At 45.7% G+C, this 23,159-nt stretch overlaps 1 protein-coding gene across 1 annotated transcript in view; it reads left to right on the top strand.

The window, feature by feature from the left end:
- Window positions 1–10,995: 10,995 nt before the first annotated feature.
- ARHGAP36 (Rho GTPase activating protein 36) overlaps window positions 10,996–23,159 on the top strand; it is a 30,813-nt gene continuing 18,649 nt past the window's right edge. Inside the window, exon 1 of the mRNA XM_037731040.1 lies at window positions 10,996–11,167. Coding sequence (XP_037586968.1) covers window positions 11,110–11,167 — 58 coding nt within the window. The 5' untranslated portion in view covers window positions 10,996–11,109. The remainder of the gene's footprint in view (window positions 11,168–23,159) is intronic.

The following is a 23,159-nucleotide window of genomic DNA, read 5'->3' as shown; positions in this document are numbered from 1 at the left end:
CTCACCCTCCCAGAGTCACACACATAATTTAGCCTTTGGTGAAATGATTCTGACGCTATAGAGGCTCCCTGGAGAATGTATGCTGTGCAGAGGCGGGCAGTGTGAGCTCCTGACTTCATGCTGCAGGAAGGCGAGGAATTGATACATCTCCTAAGCACCAAGGGCTCAACTCCTTTGGAGATGAGAAGGGCTTTGTCAAAGCCTATTGGTTTATTAATAATTCTCTCAACTGAAGAGAGCCCCATGCTTATCAATTGACAAGTATTTAGTGAGAACCCTCAGTGGGGGATCTAAAGAGGTTTGGCAGAGCTGACAATGTGGTTGAGGAGGCAGACCACAGACATAAAAATTATTGACAATAAAAGCAGTCCCGTCAACAAAGAGATGCTAGCAGTTGGAGAAAAGTGGAAGAAAATATGTAGTCAGGAGACTTGACATCACAATCTCTCTGAGCCTTGGTTTCCCTAACCTCTTAGAAAGGCAGCCTGGTATCATTGAAAGAATATTCACTTTGGAGTCAGACTAACCTGACTCAAAATTTCAATTGCCTCACAGACTAACTCAGGGTCCTTGAACCAGTTACTTAACTCCTATGACGCACAATTACCTTATGTATAAATTGAGACATAACAATAGCCCGAACCTCATAGTTTTGTGCTGAGAATTAAATGAAAACACACATGTAAAATGCTAAACATAATGCCTGGCACATGGTAAACACTTAATAATCAGTTCTTATTTTTATAATATGCAGGGGAAAAGGTAGAGAATGTTTGGAAACATGAGGGTTTTATTTTCTTCTTCAGCTCTTGATATGTGTGACATTAAATTTCATGTGAATGCAAACCAGAAAATACTTACATGTAAACAATAATTATAATATCACTCTATGATACCTTTTATATGCCTCCCCAGTATTGCTCACTAAATTTGGTATGATCAAATTTACAGAACAATGAAATAGCAGAGGAGGTAAATTATATGCTCCTTGTGATCTTGGATTCCTTTCTGAGCTTCAGTTTTCCCATCTGTAGAATGTGGCTAAGGACACCTACTTCACAGTGCTGTTGTGAAAATTAAATTAAAATGTGTATAAAGCACTTGGCACAGAATAGGCAGAAAACAAACCTTAGCTCCTTCTTCTACCCTCATCTATAAAAATGGGAATAAGAAAGAATCATCCTCACACATGGGTTATGATGAGGATGAAGACTGACAAATACAGAAGAAATGCTTGTAAACGGTAAAACCGCCATGATAGTCTTTACAGAGCATTTGAAGTCTACCAGGCACTGTGCAAATAACACATGTTAATCAGTTAGGTAAACATTACTTAAGTGTCTACTATATGGAGGACACTATTTTAGGTATTGTGAGTGATCCAGAGAGATAAAGGCCATCAGAGTAGATGAGCTCCTCCACATAAGAATAGAGCATTAAGGAAAGGACCTGAGCAATGCTCCCATTTAGGGTACCAAAGGACGTTGCAGAGCTAGAAGGAGAAATCAGAGGTAAGAACACTGGTATAGTACAGTGTCCTCAGAGCCAAGTGAAGAGTGAGTTTCAATAAATAGAGATTTACAATGTAGGATTCTGCAGAGTATGAAAAGCAAAATTGGGAGGGGCTGTGTGCGTGTGTGTGCACACACATGCACGTGCACATGTATGGAGGGGGTAGGAGCCATCTTGCTGTGGATGGCAGGAGTGTTTGGGGAAAAGAAAGGTAAGTGTGTCTAGAATACTCTTTCAAGGTGTTAAGGACTAAGGCTGAGAAAGTAAGGATGAAGCTAGAAGGGGATGCAGGGTTGGGGGAAGATTGTTTCCATATAGGAGCATTTCAATGTTTTTGTGGGCTACGGGGAAGAGGAAGCCCACGGGGAAAGAAAAGATGAATAAGTAGATGAGAGAGAGAGAGGATTACTAAACAGGCAGAAGAATTCTGAGATGAGACCTGGGAGGTTTGGCTGAGACAAGAGGAGTTTTCAATTAATAAGTAGAAAGAGATCATGGGGTAACAAATAGCTGTCAAGTGGCTAAGAGGGTTGAGAGCTGACAAGGAGCCACTGCATCTAGAATTAGGAAGGCCTCAAGCGTGGAAGTGGATTAGGAAGAGGTAAAATAGTGAGTTGATGATAGACACTACACATTTGAGAAGTTTTGCAGATCCAGAAGCAAGGAGAACAAGGCTAAGGGAGAGATTATGCTTTATGAGGAGGTTTGAGATGTGTGTAGGAAGGGAGGAGTCAGTGGAAGAGAAGAAGCTCAAAGTACAAGAGGGTCAGAGGTTTCTTGGTGGCTGAGGCGACAGCAGCAGAAGGAGCTGAGCTTCAGAACACTAGTGAAGAGAACCCCAGAGGGGATCCTTTTCTCCTTTGAGGTGGTAGGAAAGGATAAAAAGCCAGAGGAGCCAACGTTCTGCACTTGGTCCTTGAACCTGGCCTTGGGCACTAATATCACCACTGTTGACCCTATGATTTTCAGTGCATGTCATGATCACTGAGGAGATTTGAGGGACCATCTCTGAGGACAGCAAGGTGTGTGATTTGAAGAATATACTGGGGGCTCTTTCCTTAGGGAGATGGCAGAGAGCTGTAGCCCTAGTCCCAGGACACCAGGCTCCAGAGCCTGGCCCTGCGAGGAGGGCCTACAGTCCATGACCTATACCCATGTTACACAGCCTCTTCCTTCCCTGTCACTGAAATCGCCACCAATTTCACTCTTAAAAATGAAGTCAGGATCCACAGTCACTCAGAGACTTAAGTGTTCCTGTTATTTGCTAAGGCACTAGGGGCCCAGAGTCCTGTGATCTGGCCAGAAGTTTCCTTATTAGGAGTGAAAGAAAGGGCTTTCTGAATATATCCTGGTCTTCAGCTCTTCAACATGTGCGCACAGCCTGCCGAATGTGTCAAGTGGCCATCCTGCCACTTGACCCAGCCTCAGCTACAGACTTTCTTCTCCAGCATGGCTGCTCTCTGGTCCTCGACAGACGCATCTCTGATGGCACCTTCCTGCCTTACCCCTTCATTTTCAATTTCATAACTCTCCTGGGATCTGGAGGATGGAACAGCAGGATAGTTATGAGCCCTGGGTGCTTGAAAGCAGGAGAAGGTGCCGAACCACAGAAGTCAGGAGAAGGGGTCCTTGGGTGGGGGCCAGACCCAGAGTAGCTCAGAAGATAAAGTCAGCCCTGGTATCTTTTATCCCAGGTCCAATTTTGGTGTTCCATACCAATCCTATGGTGCCCGAGATGGAGGAATACAGGGAGGGAAGGGCAAACAACCCCTTAATTAGGGGAACCTAGGGCTCTCGAGCTAGACTTTCATCTCTGTTTAAGGCGTGGGTTGTCTCAGGATTGAGTTATAGTGGAGAAAGACCTATTTACATTGACAAATGACACTTAATGAAGGAAATGATTAAAAGTGAGGGAAAGTACAGGCTCAGAAATGTCAGCGGATGTTGTACAAGAGAATTCCTTTATTGCATTTTTCTTCCCTCCCCTTATGCTCATCTTCCTTCTCCTCTGCCCCCCTCCTGCTTGCTCCATCCACCTCCGCCCACAGAGACTGATGTGATTTCTCATGATCTACAGTCAAATGCCATTAATCCCAACAGGCTCATGAGGGTCCAGCTAAGCTGTCCCATGAACCAATCCTGTGAGTAGACAGATCAAGGGAAGCAGGAGGCAGGCAGCTCTCCCACCCCGCCCCTTCACGGATAATGGCACATAAACCAATAAACCAGAGTGGCTGCCCCTAAAATAATCAATAAATCACTTGGGGTCCAAGAGAGGTGGAAAACTCCCCAGCAAACAGTGCTCAGGACATTTTCCATGACCTTCTCTGCCTTGAATGTCTGTGGCACACTAGCCGTGCAGGCCAGGACTGACTCTGTTCTCAAGATGCCACTCCCAGATTCTGCCTGGCCCTCTCAGTTTCAGAGGGAGGTAATTCATTCCAATGGGACATGACAGGTACCATCTTCAGGTGCCTGGCTTTGCTCCCAGCAGCAAGGACTGTCGCTGACTGCAAATCCACCAGGTGCCACGCTGCTTTGAAGAAAGCAAGCCTTGGGGTGGGCAGATGACCTTTCAAGAACCCAGGAAACCCAAGTGGGATAGCAGTGTGATGTAATGGACCGAGCCCTGGACTAAGATGCTGGATACCTGGCTTTTAGTCCCTTTTCAGCCACTAACTTGCTAGGCGATGTTGGGTAAGTCACTTTCCCTTTCTGGATCTCAGTGCCCCCTTCCCACCGGCCCCTGTGATGTGAGAAGGTTGGACTACATTATCTCTAATGGCACTTTCAACCCTGAAAAGCAAGTTTTGAAATTAAAGCAAAAATGGTTTTTGGAAAATTGCCAGCTCTAATTAGAATTTGTTTAAGGACTCCTTCTCTCGGGCTCTATTTTAGCTGCTTTGCCATTAAATTCTTCACCCTAAACTCCCATGCAGTACAGGTAGCAACTTATCAGCATCCAAGCGCCATCTAAGACATCACGACCACTCACAGGTGGGTGTAGCCTTCCCCTCCTGCTGAGCTAGTTCTGTGTTTGGGGCTAGGTCATCCTGATAGAGTCCTGAGGCAGAGCCCCGTGGGAGGGATGCACAACTGACTCTCAGACAGAGTTTAGAGTAGACCGGTGGGGTGGCTGCCTGGGAGGAGATTCCCCTTAACTTTATATTTTCAAACTTTTAAGCATATTGTAAATTTGAAAGAATAGCACAATAAATACTTGTAAATACTCTCACTGACAATTTGCCACATTTATGCAATCTCTTTCTCTCTCTCTCTGTCTCTCTCTCTCTATATATATATATGTATTTTTTATATATACTTGAAAGTATGTTGCAGATATCATGACATGATCTCTCTCTTGTTCTCTCTGTATATAGAACAAGAGAGAGATCATGTCATGATATCTGCAACATATATGTGTGTGTGTGTGTGTGTGTACATATATATATATATATATATATATATATAGAGAGAGAGAGAGAGAGAGAGAGAGAGACATTGAAAATACGTTGCAGATATCATGACATTTCGCTCCTAAATACTTCAGAACACATCTCCTAAGAATGAAATGTTCTTAGCTGGGGAGATTCTTAGGCTTTCTAAGGGCTTTGGAATTCTCAGCAAGGTGAAAGTCTCCACGTTTTAGAGTCCAAGGGAGGGGTCAAGAGACATACAATGATCTAAAGAGCAGATTTTAGGCTGGATATGGGTAGTGTGCGAGGAAGCCATGCACAAAAGAAGGAAGCCCAGAAAGTGGTTCAAGAACAGGTTTCAAACAAACAAAAAAGGTGGTGACTTTGGGCAAGTCACTCTCCTTCCTCAAACTTCATTTCTACCTCTATAAAATGAAGGTTGTGCTAATCTCTGTCCTGCCAACCTCCCAAGGCTGTATGCAATTCAGGTTAAAAATATATATAAGAGTGAGTCAGGAGCAGCTACACTTAAACATATAAGGGCAAGTGCTTTGCAGAGATGAACTCCAGAGGTAGTAAAGCCTAGGAGTCCATGGTAACACATGGAAGTGGATGATCCCCCTGTTGAACCCCTAAACTCTTGTTACTGGAAGCCACGGAATTTTCATCTAGAATGGAAATATCAGTGGCTTGCCTCTCTTGTACTTTTTGAAAGGCATAAACACACAACTGAGATTTTTTTCTAGTTCTTTTTTTCAGATAACTCCATGTTCTTATTGATTGTGGCACAAAACTAAAAGAAAACCTCCCCATGCTTTTTGTTCTTTGTGACTTTTTCTTCTGTGCCCCCCTTATTTCGCACTGTTCTCCCTGCCCCACCCTGTCGAGACTTCTGGAGTTGGAAAATTCTCTCATCCTGCCTCCCCCTAGCTCAAAGAGCAAAATGCTTTACAAAATTAAGTGAGCATTTGGGATTTTTAACTTGATTTTATCTTTTCATTCAACCAAAGGGGTATGTGTGTGGGAGATGCACTTGTCAACTAAAAGCAATTTCTCTGCCTCCTTGGGGACTGAAGTGTAATCGTTGCTCTGTCTTTCTGGTGTCAGGATGAAACTTACATTTTCCTGAGTGGTGTCAGCACACTGACAGACAGCTCCTGGGATCTAGCAAGGAGTTCTGGAAAAGAATGGGCAGGGGGTGAGAGATGTGGAGGCTGGAATCGGCTCGTCTCTCCTCCCCTAGGTGACTTTGGGCTAGTCACTTACTTTGCCTCACTTTTCTAAATCTTAAAAAATGGAAATAATTCTCTCCCATTTCTACCTCACAAAGATGGTGCCTGGACTTTGTCAGGTTTCTGTGATATGAAAATGTTTAGAATTAACAGAGCTATGGGAAAAAAGTGCTATGGAAGCAGCGTACCCCTAGAAATGCTGTTAAGTAGCTGGAAAGGAACTTCAAGATTTCTCTGTATAATCCCATTTGAGAAATGAGGAAACTGAGGCCCTTCTGAGGTTCAAAGCAGTCCCCCAAAGTCCCCCATGATTTCACTGACATGTTCACCATTTGCCCAGCTAAGTCTTTCACAAATAGAAAATCAGGGAGGCAGAGTCTTGAGGTCCTGGGGCTCAGAGTCCCCTTTAGAGAGCAATTATGGTCCCTGTGCGCTCTGTGTGGACCTTCTGATAGGACTTCTTAAAAGGAGATGCTGGAAGGGAAGGTGCTAATCTGCCAATTCCTTCATGGGCCCAGAGATAAGTACTTTGTTATCTCACTCCTGAAAATGCATAGACCTTCCTAACAATCTGTAGAGCAGGGGAGTCCAATTTTTTGGCTTCCCTGGGCCACACTGGAAGAATTGTTGAGCCATACATAAAATACACTGACTAATGATAGCTGATAAGGTAAAACAAATGACAAAAGAATCTTCTAATGTTTTAAGAAAGTTTACAAATTTGTGTTGGGCTGCATTCCAAGCTGTCCTGGGTCTCATGTGGCCCACGGGGCCGTGGGTTGGACAAGTCTGTTGTAGAGGGAGATGGGCGGCAGGACTGAGATTCCCATTCCATAGAGGAGGAGCCTGAGGCTTATGTTGGGAAGCAGACATACATTCACTCAGCCAGTCAGCCAGTAAGTCCAACCTCACTCTTGGTATTTTAATTACCCTTTCCACTGCGCGTTCTGCCCTGATGCAAGAAACCTAACAAGTAGAAAGTTCAAACGAAATAACCAGACTGGGAAGTGCTATGTAGACATATACACAAGATTTCTTAGAAAATCCAAATGAATGACGTGTATGGAGTATGCTCATTTTAAATACACCTAGAAACCCTATGAGTAGTCAAGTTTCAAGGTTTGGTCAATTTTCCATGCTACATATTTCCCCATATACCCAAAAGAAGTAGAGTGGTGTTAAAGTGATCAGTTTCCCCATTTGGTTGCCCCAGTGTTTCTTGTGGCTAGGGTGCCACAGAATTCCCTGCAGCTAGGGTGCAATGGGAAGGTTTGCAGAGAAAGACTTCTTTCATCTATATTAGAGTTTCTCTAACCTTAGTAGGCATAAAAATCCCCATGGAATGCCTGTTAGAAATACAATTTTCTAGTCCCCATGCCAAGAAATTCTTGTTTAGTAGGACTGGGCTGGGAGCAGGGACCTGCATTGTTATACAGTATTTCAAGTGATTCTGATGCATCTGGTCTAATGGACCATACTTTGGGAAACATTGATCCACGACAAGGTTTAAGGGCCTTTAATTCTTAGAGTCCCATTTATTTCGCAATTATATGCCTGGGTATCAAGGACTTTTGGGCTTCAGGAAAAAGGTTAAGCAGGTCTGAAGCCCATCTTCTGAAAGTCAACAAGCCCTTAGAATCACTTTATCATTGTGGCTAAAGATCTCTGGGAAGACAGTGACCCAAGCTAGGAACAGGATGTTTGGCTCTTCATTGGAATTACAATAGGAGATGATTAAGAAGCAGCAAGCTGCAGAGCTCTAGGTCTTGCACTGTCAGGACAAAGAGGTCCTATGTGTCCCTCGTGAGCACATACTGTGGGATGAGGGATTACAGGTACAGGCTAGGAGGTTCCTGGCTGCTCGATGGGGGCACTTGTTACGTGCCCCTGCACAGGAAGGGAATTTTGCATTTTACTCACAGGTCAACTTTCTCAGCCTTTTCTGGGTCACCAAAGCCAGCCCAAGTGCCCTGTGCCACTAGCACAATCCCAATCTAAAGGCCTCAGTCATTCCCCTATCTAGCCTAGTCCTTTATTCAGCAGAGACAAAGTTGTGGGTTTTTTTTCTATAGGTAGGATTTTCTAACTCCAGAAGATAATATACGTTTAATAAAGAAAAATTGGAGAATACTAAGATATGATAATAATAAAACAGTTAAAAATTGCCCATAATTGTATTACCTAAATACAATCATGACTAAGATTCTGGTGTGTTTCCTTTTAGCCTTTTTTTCTGTATATAAGCTTATTATTTATTTGCGCTGTTTATATTACAGTGTTTAAACATTTTGCATCCTGCCTTTTTTTCATTTAAAAGTATCATAAGCGTATTTTCAGATTATCATATAAGCTTCTAAATTATACACTTAAAAATAATTGCATAATAATTCATTGAGTGAATCAACATTATTTGCATAGCTTAATATTTGGCACCTAGAGGACATTTGGTAAATATTTGTTGTATGAATTAATGGATTGATGGACAAATGCATTTCTCTGTTATGTCTATTATCTCCTTCTACCCCAGGACATTTAGTTAAGGATAAAGATTTGCAAAAGAAATGTAACACTAAGTAATTAAGTGGCAGAATAGGCAGGTCAAAAAAAAAAGGGACAGGGCAGAGCTGCTAACTTAGTTACTAAATCAATTTTTTAAAGAATTCTGATCTCTATATTTCCTCTTCTCTTTTTTCCCAAAAGAGTAGATGCTTTGGTCTACCTGGAGCTTTTTCATAGCTATTAATATCCCCATTTTACAGGTGAGGAAACCAAGCTTCAGAGGGATTAAATAACCCTCCCAAGATTACATGGCTAGAACATAACAGAATTGCACTTCCAATCTATGTTTGTGAGTTTCTGTAGCTTTGTTCCTTTATTGCATTACACCTCTTGAGAAAAAAGGCAACAAAGAAGGATACCTGTCTTGGGTTTGTTCCTCATGTAGAGCTGCCCTGGAAGCAGAGCACTTTCTGTTTCCGAGGACCCTTGGATTGGACCAGGCAGGCAGATTTTGTGCCATGAGGGAGCCCAAAAACAGATCATTCAGTTAGAAAAAAAGGAACCCATTGAGACCATTTCAAAAGCTGGTGCTGGATAAGCTCATGGGAAGAGGTTAGGCTGAGATTTCAATATCCAGGGCCTGAAACCGGACATTTCTAGATTGTCAGGCTTGTTTGGCTTGGTTGACTAAGTATTCGTAAAGCAGAAATTAGTAAAGGAGCTGGTAAGTGTTTATTGTCTGTGATTGCTTTTAGAAAACAGATAAAATTGGAAATGATTTAGAAATTGGTACAAAGGCAGAGAGGTACCATGTTTCCCAGAAAGAAAGGAAAATGAGTGGAAGGCCTTTAAACTCTGAGGATAGCTCTGCTTCGCTAAGAATTGTACGGCAAAGTACAGGCAATTTTTCCATTTTATGCACCCCTTTTGCAGCATTAATGCTAATATCAGTGGTTAGCAAAGCAAATATAATAACTGCTCTCCCCAACGGACCCCGTGATTGAGGCTTCGACTCCTCTTGCCTGCAATTGAGCTGTTGGAAGATTTTCCATATTTCTTTCTACCTCTTCAGTAGCGTTTTGATCGACACAGCCCCATTTTCCCAGTGGAGAAAAACAAGGCACAGAGTCACGTCAGAACAGCTAACAATGGCGAATTGGGAGAGAAATTAATTTGGGCCCCTGAGCTTGAAGTAAAAAGGAATTTCGTTTAGAAACCCTTCTTGCCCAATGTGGTCCATCTCTGGTGGGTGATTCTACCCCAGGATTTGGGGGGCAGGGCTGTTTTAACACCACCCGAGGTCCCAAACACTGAACCCACTGTGGCTTGTGCCCTCATATGTATTTAAAATGTAAAAATACAAAGCCATAAAAGAAGTGTAAGAAAATCCAAAACAGTACCACCCCCCATTGAAATATCAAATATCAAATTCTTTCTAAAAATAAATGTTGGTCCCCCTCCCATATCAGTGCCCCAAGCAAAAGCATTGGCAGTGGAATCTGTAAGACTGCAGCAACTGGGGACACCCCACATTTATGCATACTTGACACTGGGTTCTTTTATCTCAGTTGATGATCAACCCCCTCCATACAAAGGTTCCCAGGCAGGAGAGCATCTCCCTCTTCCCTGCAGAATTTCTAGGACAAGGGAAATAAGATTACTCTCAGATACCGGTCTTCTTGAGCGGGCAAAAATCATTTTTCCTACTCACATTCCTGGTCCTTTAGAATGGAGCAGTGATTTAAATCAGACTTGGAGCTACTCGGGGCTAAGGCGATGCCTGCCCTAAGGGAGGGTTTAAGGATGGGCGTGGGAGGGTCCCCAAGGGCTGAGACAGGACCTCCCTTTTAGATTCAGTTATCCTGGGACACACACTGCTTCCCGTTTAGGCCTCTTGAGGGCTGAGATAACTCTCCGCTAAACCGTGGAGTTTTCTAGAGCCTGGGATACAGTCTCGCCCTCAGATCTGAGGCTCCCTGGGACAGGTGCGCAACCTCGCCTTCAAATTCCAGCCTTTGGGGACAGGCCTGCTTTTGTGTGCCGGATCAAGGGCGCCTGGGGTGGGGGTGGGGGACGGGGACCTTCCTTCCCTCTCAGATTTGGGGCTCACCAGGGCTGAGATGGCGTCTCCTCTCAGACTCTGGGCTCCCTAGGGTAGGGGCAGGGTCCCGCCCTCAGAGTCAGAGCTTCCGGGACAGGAGCTGTGAGTCTTGGCCTCCCTTCGCGTGGGGCAAGGGGCTGCGGACCAGCGGCCTCTCTTCTGGCGGGGAGGGGGGGTTCCCCTGAGGCCCTGCCCCCTTCGTGACATGCTCGAGGTATCCGGTGACCAAGACACTCTTAGCTGGGTGCAGGGTGCGGCTCAGGGCGTGGTCACCGGGGGCTACTTAGGGCGGCCGGTGCGGGACACGACGCGAAGGTTAACGCGAGCTGCCGGGCACTCAGCGCGGGTCATGGCGTGGATACTGGACTGCCTTTTCGCCTCGGCCTTTGAGCCCCGCCCCCGTCGTGGTGAGTGGGGCCCACCGAGTCGGGGGGCTGGGGTGCTCGGCCCGGGGCCGCCGGCGGCTGCAACCTCGGCCGGGCGCCCTGGGGCTTGGCTGGTCGCCCCCTTGCCTCTCTTCCTGCTGGCTTTTTAGCTAATTGTTCCTGGCTCAAGGGACTGCCCCGTCGAGGCCCCGCATAAATCACCAGCTTTGCCGGGAACCGCGAGCAATCGCGCTAATGGCTCGGCGGGACTCGGGACGAGCGCGGGGGCGGAGTCGCTGGCTCAGCCGCCTGCAGGGACTGCCAGGTCCTTGGGGCCAGACGCGCAGGAGCGGCGTCCCGCAAGTCAAGGACCCTAAAGGCCCAAGATGAATGTCCCTGACGGGGCAAGCCAGGCCCCAGGGACCCTGAAGGAGGTGGGGGTTCATTTTGCCTTGAAGTTTGTCCCTTTGTCTCAATCTCAAACACAGAATATCAGCAATGGGCCCCTTAGAGTCGTCAAATTTAACCCTTTCATTTAAGAGATGATGACACTGAAGATGGGAAAAGCCTGCCCAAGGTCACCCAACAGGTTGGCAGCTTATCTGGGTCCGTTTAGGCTCTGCCAGCTGCCCACTGCTCCAGACTGCCCGGTGGTGGACACCTGGGTTCTTTAGTCGTATTCTTTCTTTGGGTACTTGAGATCAGTGCTTGGTTCCCCTATTTCTATGGAATTTAGGACATAAGTGTGCAAAGATCACAGCACCGGCGTATGTGGGTCACATTTCACCCCTTTCCTAGAACTGCTTCTACAAAGTACATTTTGACAATGGATTATATTTTCGTCTTTCAAGTTTCAGGAGACCGGTATTTTCTTTTTGACATACTCCAGGACCCCCACCCACACTGTCCTTCACTCCCCCTTGATAAGCCCTACCCCCTTCAGGCTGCCACCTGCCCCCATGGCCACCTGTTTTTCCATAGTCTCCACCTCCAATATCTATATTGGTGAGAGTGCGTCATTGGGCACCAGCCATAGACCAAACCAGGGGTTGTCTCCTCTTTCCTCTGCCCCCTCACAGTCCAGGGAGGGGAGGCAGGGAGAGGAGGAGCCTCAGAAACTTAATTCAGCAGAGACCTGTTTTTAGTTCTTGCCAGCCCGAACGCCCTGCTGAGAACCATCCCAGGAGTTTGACCTCCTGCTAACAGACCACAGCATACTTAGCCAGTTCAAGTACAGCCTCTGGCCAGCAGCAAGATCTCTGAGGAGGAAAGAGATCTGCATACACACAGAGTTTAGTTTTTTCTTTTGCATATTTTTAAGGTTTATATGATCCTGGTGAATCAAAAACATAAGGGAGTTTTATAAGATGTCTTTTGAGGCCTTACTGCTCTAATACTCTACCCTGAAAAAGGGGGTGGGGTGAACCATTTCACCCTTGCTTGGACTAGAAGGTTGTCATGTGACTCCAATGAGATCAAGGACATGAAGGCTCCTTTATGAATAAACACAGGGGAGGGAGTCCATATTACACCAGAAGCCCACTCCTATCTAAAAACAGCAATGTTCATTAGAATTAGAAGGCTTTTCCTTAAACTGAACCCGAATCTCTCTCCTAGGCACTTCTGCCTTCTGGCCCTGGCATTGGCTTTCATAGTCCTCCTTCCTAAGAAATAGTGCCAGCTCTCCCCATTGTCCCACCCCCTACTCAACCTGCTCTTACCTAGGTCAAACTTTCCCAGTGTCTTCATCTGTTTAACATGTGACATAGTTTCAAGGCCCCTACCCACGTCTAGCTGCTTTTCTTTGAACATACTCCAAGTTATAAATGTCCAATGGCCAGGCCAAAAGAGGCTTTCCAGCTGTGCCCCTATAAATATAGTCCTGGATGGCTGACTTTCCCTATTTTGGAAGCCTATGCCACACCCAAGGTACATACATTAGTAGTCATAAACATACCTATAACATACACATTACCACACCTATGCATGCCCACGTACAAAGCCATGAACACACAGACACGCTTCACATGCATCACATACTTTCCACAAACGACACAATATACTCACATCACTCATATATGCACCATTCACAAATCCCATGCACAGCCACACAGTTTACACAAAGACTTTATTTATATTGAATTACTTTCAACTAAAGCTACTCTTTTTCCTTAAGTAAACCCAAGTTCTTTTTGGAGTCTCCATTCTGTACCTGGTGTTTGAACTCAAGTGTAAGACCTTATATTTGCTGCTGCATTTCTAGTCTGGTGGGACCTGTCTTCCAACACACTCCTGCAGCACACCACTGCCTACATCAGCTCTGTCACTCAGACAACAGCAACTGATATATATGAAGTAATTCTCAAATGCTGGGCCCTTAGGCTCAGTTCATTACATATATGATCTCACTTAAGTCACAGGGCATCATTTTGAAATAAATAATCTTTGGGTAGTTTTTTGACTGGGCAAGAGCTCACTTCATTGCACTCTCCCTGAGAAATGTTGAACAACATGAAGGGTAACTTTGTGGGTAACTATTGATATTCTATGGGGCTACAATTGCCTTGATGCCTCCCTTCTAATGTCTTTCAGAACTCTTCAGGAGTCAGAGATGGGGTTGGGGGAGGAAGCTGTCTGCTGACTGGGCAGAATTGGGGCAGTATCTAAATGTTCCTTCACCCCTGTTCTCCTTGCCAAAGAGGTGGTATGTCACAGCAATTTTTTTTTTTTGAGGAGCAGGTTTATTTTTTCTTCATTAGAATATCATCACTCTTTTGTTGATGTTTGCTATTTTTTTGGCTCAACTCTTTTTTAAAATTTTACTTTAAGTTCTGGGATGCATGTGCAGAATGTGCACGCTTATTACATAGGCATACATGTGCCATGGTGGTTTGCATCACTGCAGTTTTTTGAGGGTGACAATGGGCAATGGGCAACCATATGAAGGTACTTGGGAGAGGCATCACTGAGGTCTGGGAAGAATGGGGGCCCAGAAAGGCCTTCTTTCCCAGGAAAAGAGACAGCACAATTGACCCACTTGAAATTCTCTTCCCAGTTCACTCTTGGCATTGGATTTGGCTTCAAACAATTGGACTTCTGTAAAGCAGCCAAAGCTCTAAAGCTGAAGGGACCCTGGGGCCCACTTTACATACAAATTTGATCTTTTCTTGGAGATGGGACCGAATTGATTTGCTGAGGCCAGGCCTGGTTGTGCTGCAGCAGGATCAGTTTCCAGAGCTGGGGTGTGACGGCCAATGAGACACCCCATTCCCTAGGTCGGTCGTCAGATAAGCACCCCCATTCACCAATGGCAGGACTTCCCCAAATTTCTTTATTACTTGTTTGTACCTCAGAAGACATTTCTCCCTAGGAAAAAAAGTGATGCTCTAGAGCTTAGCCCACACTTTACCCATCATGAGGGTGAAATACAGAATCTGTGTGATGAAAACCAGCAGAAAATAATTTTTTGCAAATGTATCTCAGGCTTCAGCAGTAGAGTTGACATTTATCAAGCTTAAATATCAAATGGCGGAAAGCATTGAGCATTGATAGAGCAAGACACCAGGTCCCTGAGGGTGACTATGGCAATGGTGAAAGTAACGTCATTCCTTTTTGTTTTCACGCTTACCTACTATGACAACCTAAATGTCCAACAATAGTGGAATGGTTAAATAAATCATATGACATATCCACTTATTAGATTGCATAGAATCATAAAAATCGTTTTTGTGAAGAATATGTAATAACATGGAAAATGGTATGATTGTAACTGTCAAATATGCATTTTTGAAAGAGTAGAAAAAAATTTGACAATAAGATAGAGTCTATTAAGGTGGTGGAATAATAGTTATTTTTCCCTCTGTTTTCCACAGTCTATTAAGTTTTTTCTTAAATTACTGTTATAATTTAAAAAGGCATAAAAAGGCAAATTTAGGACCTGTGATATGCAAATAACCTATACAGTGATCTAGAATCCACTATACATAGTTTAAGGAAATTTTTTTCTTTAAATTTTAGTTTAAACGTAATGACTAGATCAGGCCAGCCAAACGTGATCTTGCCAATGATCATGACATTTCCACCAACTCTGAGTGGGAAGAGGCACAACTGGTTTGAATCCCAGGCAAGCTCTTATAACGTCGCTGTGAGACAGTTACTTAACCTCTCTTAAAACGACATAATAATGTCTATATTTTGAGGATGTAAGTAATAATAATAGTTATTATTACTGCCGTTGTAGATGTCATTATATTAAATGCTCAGTTATCAAAGAAGTTTTATTTTTTACAAATATTTACTATTTGTAAATACTAGTCACTCTACATAAACTATCTCTAACCATAACAACTCTCTGAGGTTAGTATTATTGTCTCGATTTTGAGGACAAAAGCCCAGAGAAGTTTAGTAACTTGCTCACTGTCACACAGTGGCTGAGCAAGGACTACAATCCTTTTTGATCTGACTTCAAAGCTTGAGTGAAATTAAAAGAGAGAAACATTTGTAAAGCTTCTATGCTGACATATGGCAGGCATTTACTAGGTGGTCAACACGATGTTGGTGATCTTTTCCCCAGGACCCAGATGCTGGTCTTTGACTTATTTAATTATCTATAAATCTTTTTCTGTGAAAAAGAATTTCAACTGCAAGATGCAATACACACACACCACCTGTGTCCTCATTGATGGGGCTCTGAGTCACTAGGAAACGATTTCTGTTTCCTTCTGGCAGTGTCATTTGTTCTCACATGTATCAGCAGAAGTAGGTAGATGGCATGTTTGATGAGCCTTGGCAGCTACTGTCACGTCTCAGATACACTTCTCAAGACACCACGAGCTTTCCTCAGGATGGGCACCCAATACTCAGCAGCCAGTAGGTCCCTGCTTATTAAGGAAACTCACTAAGTGGTGTGGGCATATCTGGAACCCCTGCTCTAACTATTATCTGTCTGATATGGCTGACACCTAATTGTTACCCCTCCTATTTCCCTTCTCAAAGCTGAGGCTCCAGGACTTCCGTAGAAGCAGACAGGGGTAGGAGCTGGAGAAATTTTTCAAAATTCTTAAATCCTCAGAGGGACTCACTTTCAAGACGGAATCTGACGTCAGTGAGGGTAGTATGCAGGATAAAGAGAAGGGGTGAAGGAGAGGGAGGAGTTGAAGGCACCTTCCAGAGTCTGGGAACATTTAAGGGAGGACCTTTCAGAGTTTTTCCTTCCACGAATCTCAATAGTTCTCTACTCTGTAGTCTCTTTATCCCTCCCTAGGATTATATCCACCACCACCACCCCTCCCCCGCCCCCAATTTCTTGATCTTCCTCCACCACTCCCTGCTCAAATGTAGCTTTAGCTTGCAGTGACTTGCTTTTGTCTCTAGAGGGAGGCAAAAGCACCAGGGAGGAAGGGGTTCACATTCGGGTCTTCTTCCACTTCACTAATTTTGGCAAAGGGTAGAATTTATTTTCCTTTAATTGGGAACAAATAAATAAAAACTAATCAGAGATGTATTTCAGGTGCTGTATAGCATATCTCAGAGAACCATCATATCTTTCTCCATCATCCCATCTACTCATCAACATAGGTGGCTGCTAGAAACTGGATGGCCTTAGGCACTATTATTTCTAGAGTGAAAGTGAGGGAAAAATAAATTAGGAGTCATAGGGCAATCTTAGTCAGGAAATAGTCATGCTCTTATTTTCTGGGGCATAATGGCACATATTTAGGAGACAGGTTGGGGCTGGGTCAGCAATTGGGGCAGAGGGAAGTCCGGACAGTGAGCAGAAAGTTCGAAACTTTCCCGTGTGGAGTATTACATCTGAAACGTTGGTCTCATTAACACTGTGAGGAGAAACTGCAGAGTGAGAATTGGACTTAAGGTCCAATTCTTCCGGGGCTGCATTAGGCTGATCAAAAATCATCCTAAAAGAAGAGGGACTATTTCAAGAGTGTTAGACAAGCCAGTAATGAGGAAAATTGGCAGTTTAGTCAGTTGGCTCCACTCCCTGAACACGATGGTTGAGACACTCTGGCCTACATGAGAAGGAAAAAAAATGCAGAAGGGAATTAACTAACCTTTTCTTAAACATTTACTGTATCTGTTAAGCACTCGGCTGGTGTTTTCTGTGGCTTACCTCCTTTAGTCATCTAAATAATTCTAGGCAGATGTTAACATCTCCATTTTACAGCTGTGGAAACTGAGGCTCAGAGACATGAAGTAACCTTCCCAAGATCACATAGCAAGTAAGCACTCGAGCTGGACTACCAACACAAAGCTGTCTCATTCCAAAGCCTATGGTCTTTCCCTGCCCTTCCCACATGGAAAAAACAAAAGCCTTGATCTTCAAGGGCTTCGTTCTAATGGGGAAACCATGATCTGCCTCTCCCCACAAAAATCCACATTTTGGTGCCCTGCTCCTTCAGATTCTTATTTTTAGAATGAAATCAAACAAATCCCTGTTTATACTGGACAGTAATGGGAGTTATTAAAGCATTTTTCTACCTATACAATTCCCCATATAATCTTCATGTTATGGAAATACATTTCCTGAACTCAAAGAGAGAGAGAAAGACTTACGGTGGTGATTTTAAGCTCCAATGAAAGTGTGTGTGTGTGTGTGTGTGTGTGTGTGTGTGTGTGTGTGTGTGTTTGTGTGCCCATCCCATGGTGGTGGCATGTTGGGGTTCTGATAGCCCCTCTTATTGCCCCATTTATATGGGTAGGGGGCAGCAGAGATGGATAGCTTTCCGTTATGCTAATAGGCCCTGGCTGAGGACTGCATCTTTGAAGCCATAGCCTTGAGCTTTTGGCTTCTTCAGATTTGCAGTTTGTCCATTTCACAGGCAGCAACGCTGAGCTGGAGTGAACCAGACGGCCTTCATGAACCCAAGTGGCACTTACACAGCAGGATTTAGATGGGTAGTCTAGTGATGTGTTTATGCATGTCTGCGTATATGTGTGTGTGCTGGGGATGAGAAGCAGGGACAGAACCTCTGAGGAAGAGAGGCATCACATGAACAGCTGTGAGGAGGCGGAAGTGAAGCCAGTATATTGAGGGAAGAGTGAGGAGGTGTCAGATTGGCCCCACAGCAGTAGGAAAGCTGAGCATCTGCGACCAGATGCTGGGAGATACCAAAGTTTGCCTGAACAGCTTGTTTGGATTTAAGCTTGACGAAACCAAAGGGCTTCGGGTGGTCTGTGACTTGCCTGACAGACTGACGTATCTAGGCTCCCTTTTCCCCGCTAAACGGAGACTTTCTGGCTACATAATGCTTTTGGCAATGCTTTTCCTGCCCACCCAGGATGAGGTGCTGACCCTGGCCCAGCTGGGGGGAAGCTTTATGGATGTTCCAACTGCTTTTCATCCACGAACCAGGCTCATTTGTGCCAGATGAAAGGGCACAATAATAACAGTGGCAATTTAAATCGTGCTTCTCACTTTCCCCCCTGAAAAGTGGCGAAGTGACTCACCACTGTTGAATTGTCCCTCTCTATCCACCTCCTGACCTCTTTGCAGCAGTCTAGGCTGGTTCCGTGGGGGCTGAGCTGGGAGCCAGTGCTTCCAGAGGCCCTTTTGCTGTGACTGGGATGACACCACACCCCCCCATAAATGTGTTCCCCAAAATGCGATGTATTGTTTTAATTTGGATTTCTCAGATGAGGCTGCTTGGAAGGCATTAGAGCAGCATGAGCCCCATTAGGCAAGTGCAGTGCCCCCCAACTCATGAATAATATAAAATGGGGTCCATTCAATAATCTTTTCTGAGGAGAAGGATTTGCTTGTTTTTCTACATGCAGTTTGGTATGGAGATGCTTGCTCTATTTGAAATTCACCATATACCAGCTTCTGGCAGTGATGTTGTAAAAATGGGTCCAGGGGAGCTGTGAAATCATTCTCTGACTCCGTCCTGATTCTTCACCTCCATTTCCCTCCATACCCAATTCCCCTGACCCTATGGCTAGAAAATGTTGATTTTCAACTCTTTCTTTCAGCAGCAGCCTAAAGAGAGCGCCCAGAACTGGAGCTAGTAGGTGCACATGTGCCTAGAGTAATTACAGATTTTGAGGTATCAACAAAGCAGGTAATTAGGTGGAGAAAGTATCAGATGTCTGAGAGACAAAGAAAGTAATTATGCTGAGTACTCTTGGTGCTATCAGTAAACTCAAAAGGAAGATTCGTAAAGAAATGATAATATTTGATAGAAACTTCGATGTCTAGCAGGAATCAGGGGACTCTTAGTAAAGCCACCTGGTATGCAAGAAAGGTTTAGGAAATATGGCAGACTTGAGTTCAAATACCAGCTCTGCCTCCTAGGGTCTGTGGGGTCTTGGGGAAATTACTTAACTACTCTGAGCCTGATGTGTGAAGTATAAAAATAGCAATAATCATAGCTCCATCTACCTCACAGGATCATTGTGAGGACCCAAGGAGATAATGCATGCCAGAGCACTTAGCACAATGCCCAGCACACAGTAGGTACCTAACAAATGGCAACATTATTATGATTACAACTATCCTTACTACACACCAGGTATTCTCTACGGCAGCTCAGAGTTTAAAAAGAGAGAAATTATTGCAGTTATGTATGATCATGTCATGAGAAGTATGAAGGGTGTAAATGTGGTGGCTAAATTGGGAGGGAAAAGTACAGAAGAGCAGAAAAAGTTTTGTGATTCTGGAGTTAGGTTTTTTTAAAAAATAAGTAGGAGTTTGTCACAAGGCCCAAGGGGAAAGGGCTTCCAGGCAACTGAATCTGCCCACACAAAGCCAAAAAGGTGTGAAACAGCCAGGCCCTGAGCAAATAGTTGGGCTCAGCTGGGCACCAACTGGGATCTCCTGGGCGGGGGAGAGGTGTCAGGTCAGAGACCAATAATCTTTCCAGCTTACCCCCACCAGCCCCTGTATCGCGCCCTAGGCGCCCTACCTGGCCAGTCACGTGCGGCGCCCTCCTCTTCTTTCCTCTAAGCAGCCAGGTAAATTCACACCCTGCCCCAGCGGGCCTTGCAGACACAAAGGTGGGCGGGCAGGCGAACCCCCACGGTGAAAATCAGACCAGCGGGCACCCCTGATGGGGTCGCGGCCCCTGCTTCCTTTCTCCTCTCAGTCCCAGCCCAAGGTCCCTCCCACCCCCGCCCCCAACCACACACACGGTCCCTGGGGTTCTTTTAGTAACCCTGTACTCTCACACACCGCACCCATACACTAACGCGGCAATCTCCCTTCAAAACACACACAACCCCTTCATCCAAGCACATAAGCTGACCACATGCGTCCACAGCACACACACGAGAACATCACACCAAAAGACATACACTGCACCCTCACATGCATTAACCTTTGAACACACACCTCAAGTAGACTGACTTATAGAGGAATCTTGCTCACGAACACATTCACACACTACACACTTCAACAAACACCACCTGTAAACCCACATTGACACACCGCATCTATGCATAAACACACACCACACATATGCATGCAAGCTTCAATGGGCACACACATCCACACACTGCACACACATATACACTCACCACAGCACGACCACAAACCCCGGCAGGAACAGCACACACCCACCTTCAAACCGCACCCACATAATCCCACTATAATCGTGCAGAAACATACATCCTATAAGCCTGCACACACAAACACATGCTTTATGTCAAAGCGCAAACCAAATACACACCACACCAAGCACTCCAGCTAAAACATGCTCCGCGTACACACCCCCCACACCCGGCCACACAACGAATGCACACACGGATCTACTGCACCGGCGCGCGCGCACACACGCTTACATGCATACATACATACACACACAGCCCGCCCCCGCCTTCCCTTTGGGCGGAAGAGAAGGGGGAGAGGAGGGAAAAAAGGAGGGGGGATGAGCGAGCCAGGCTGGGAGGGGCACAGAAGCTCTTTTCCTTTTAACCTGGGGTGTTGCCCCCATGTTCCCCATTACCAAGCAAGGGGAGTGAGTGAGTTGGGTCCAAGGAAAATCCAGTCTGAACCCAGGAAAAGGAGAAGGTCTGGGGAATCAGCGAGCGGGCGCGAGGGCTCCGCGGAGACCCTGACTCAGCGCACTGTCGACCCCGCCGGAGGCTCCTCCTCCCCGCACCCTCTCCCTGGCCCTGTCACTGCCTTGACCTCTGCCCCCCTCCGCAACCATCCCCCAGCCACGCCACGTGCTTCTCTCTCCCCCGACCCTCCTCCCCCCTTCCCCCCCACCCCCCACTGAAGAGAACTGGCGACTGTTACGGGCGGAGAGCTTTATTGGTTTCAAGAAGTAAGGAGTTAAGACTGGCAGACAAGCTTTTTGCGAAACCTGTTCTAATCCAGCTTGAAGACTTTTCTTAATGGAGAGCTCACTCTTTCGCAAGGAATCACGTTTGTTACGTAAAGGACAAGGGCTATTAGCTGTCGCCGACTCCGCGCTGGACACATAGTAGGGCGCTCTAAATGTTCCTCCCTTCCGCTTATGTCAACACATTTGGCAAAGCTGTCCGCAGTCTAGCACTGGCGAGCAACAGCTGTTGGGCAGTCAGTCGGGGAGCCTTTTTCTTAGCCCACTAGCCCTCCTGAGAACACCAGCCTCGGACTGGGCGCCACCGGCGGCAGGGGGCGATAGAGCCGCTAAAGGTGCTTTGCCCTTCTGGTTCTGGTTGCACAATCCCCGTGAGAACCTCTGGGGTGCCCTCCCGCCATAAGCCGACTACGGGAGTGGTGACGGCGGGGGTGACTCCGGAATGCTCCGCAGCCAGATGACTTTCTGGCTCCTGTCCTCCGCTTGCTTCTTTTCCGTGGAGACGGACTGCAGGGGAAAGGGAGATGGACTTCACCCTCCCACTTTCCCGTGGCTCATTATTTAAAGTGTCATGCAAAAATGCCCAGGCTTGAGAGTTCTTTATAGGTTCGAATCCCAGCTCTGCCAGTTCTTAGCTGACTCACATGGCAAGTCGCTGACTTAGGTCGCGAGGTAGTTGTGAGGCTTAGAGGAAGTAACATATGGGAAGTACTTCTTTCAGTTAACATACAGAGAATGCCCATTCTCTCCCTCTTTCCCCCACCCTCTTCAAAAATATAAAGATATGGGAGTTTAAAAGAAAGGGGATTCGAGTCTGGGAGGGGGGACATGGCCACCAGCGGATGCCCCCAAACGAGGCCAGAAATGCAGAGGATGGGCAGAAGTTCAGTTAACTTGCAATACGCTGTGTTTAAGAGAAATCCCTGCACCAATGAGTCAGTGATGCCATTCACTGGCGGCAAAAGAGTCCAGGTCACAACTCCAATCCCTGGGGTTGTGATGAGGCCCTTCTGCCTATCACCTCCCCTCCTTAAAAGGACTTCCTAACTCACCCCCACTTTTATTCTTTTTCTTCTTACCAAGATGCCATATTAATATTTTTAAACTTCTTGTGAGCACTCTTTGGGTGCCAGGAGTGTCTCCTGTTACCTTATATCCCTCCAGCATCTAGCACTGTGCCAGACACACAGCGCAAGCTCTATACAGGCAGCAAGAGATGTCCTGGGTGAAATCCCTAGGAAACATTGGGACTTGAGGGTACATGAGGAGTTATCAAAAGGAACCTAAAGAGAGGACCCCAGGCACTGCAGGGATGGAGGGCAGTGGCTTTGGATAAAGAGTCATTCCATTCCTCCTCAAAGCCCTCCACCTCTAAGCCTGCCTGGAAGAGCATTGCTTCACTGCGGCTGAGGCTTCTGCAGTCAATTAAGAAGAAAGCCTCTTTCCTGGAGGGCAGAGGCCCTGGCCAGCGACAGGGTGAGTCACCACCTCAGTTAGGTTGCAGAGGTGGGACTAAAGTGGCAATAAATCAGTCCAAGATGGCATGAGATTACCTGAGTGATGATGAGAAGGTGGAATGAGGCAGGAGCCTGAACCCTTGAGGCTGGAACTTAGTGATAGAGCATCTATATTCAGATGCATAAAGTCAGCTCCTATTCTGCCTCCCCACTTCCACAACCAAGTCTCCAAGGTTAGCACTGGCACTCTCCTGGGGAGCGGAATGTATGAGAGACCTG

Source organism: Cebus imitator, unplaced genomic scaffold, assembly GCF_001604975.1.
Source record: "Cebus imitator isolate Cc_AM_T3 unplaced genomic scaffold, Cebus_imitator-1.0 Scaffold376, whole genome shotgun sequence".
NCBI classification, from domain to species: Eukaryota; Metazoa; Chordata; class Mammalia; order Primates; family Cebidae; genus Cebus; species Cebus imitator.
Note: the sequence above shows the minus strand (reverse complement) of the source record. Positions and strands in the feature narration are given on the sequence as shown.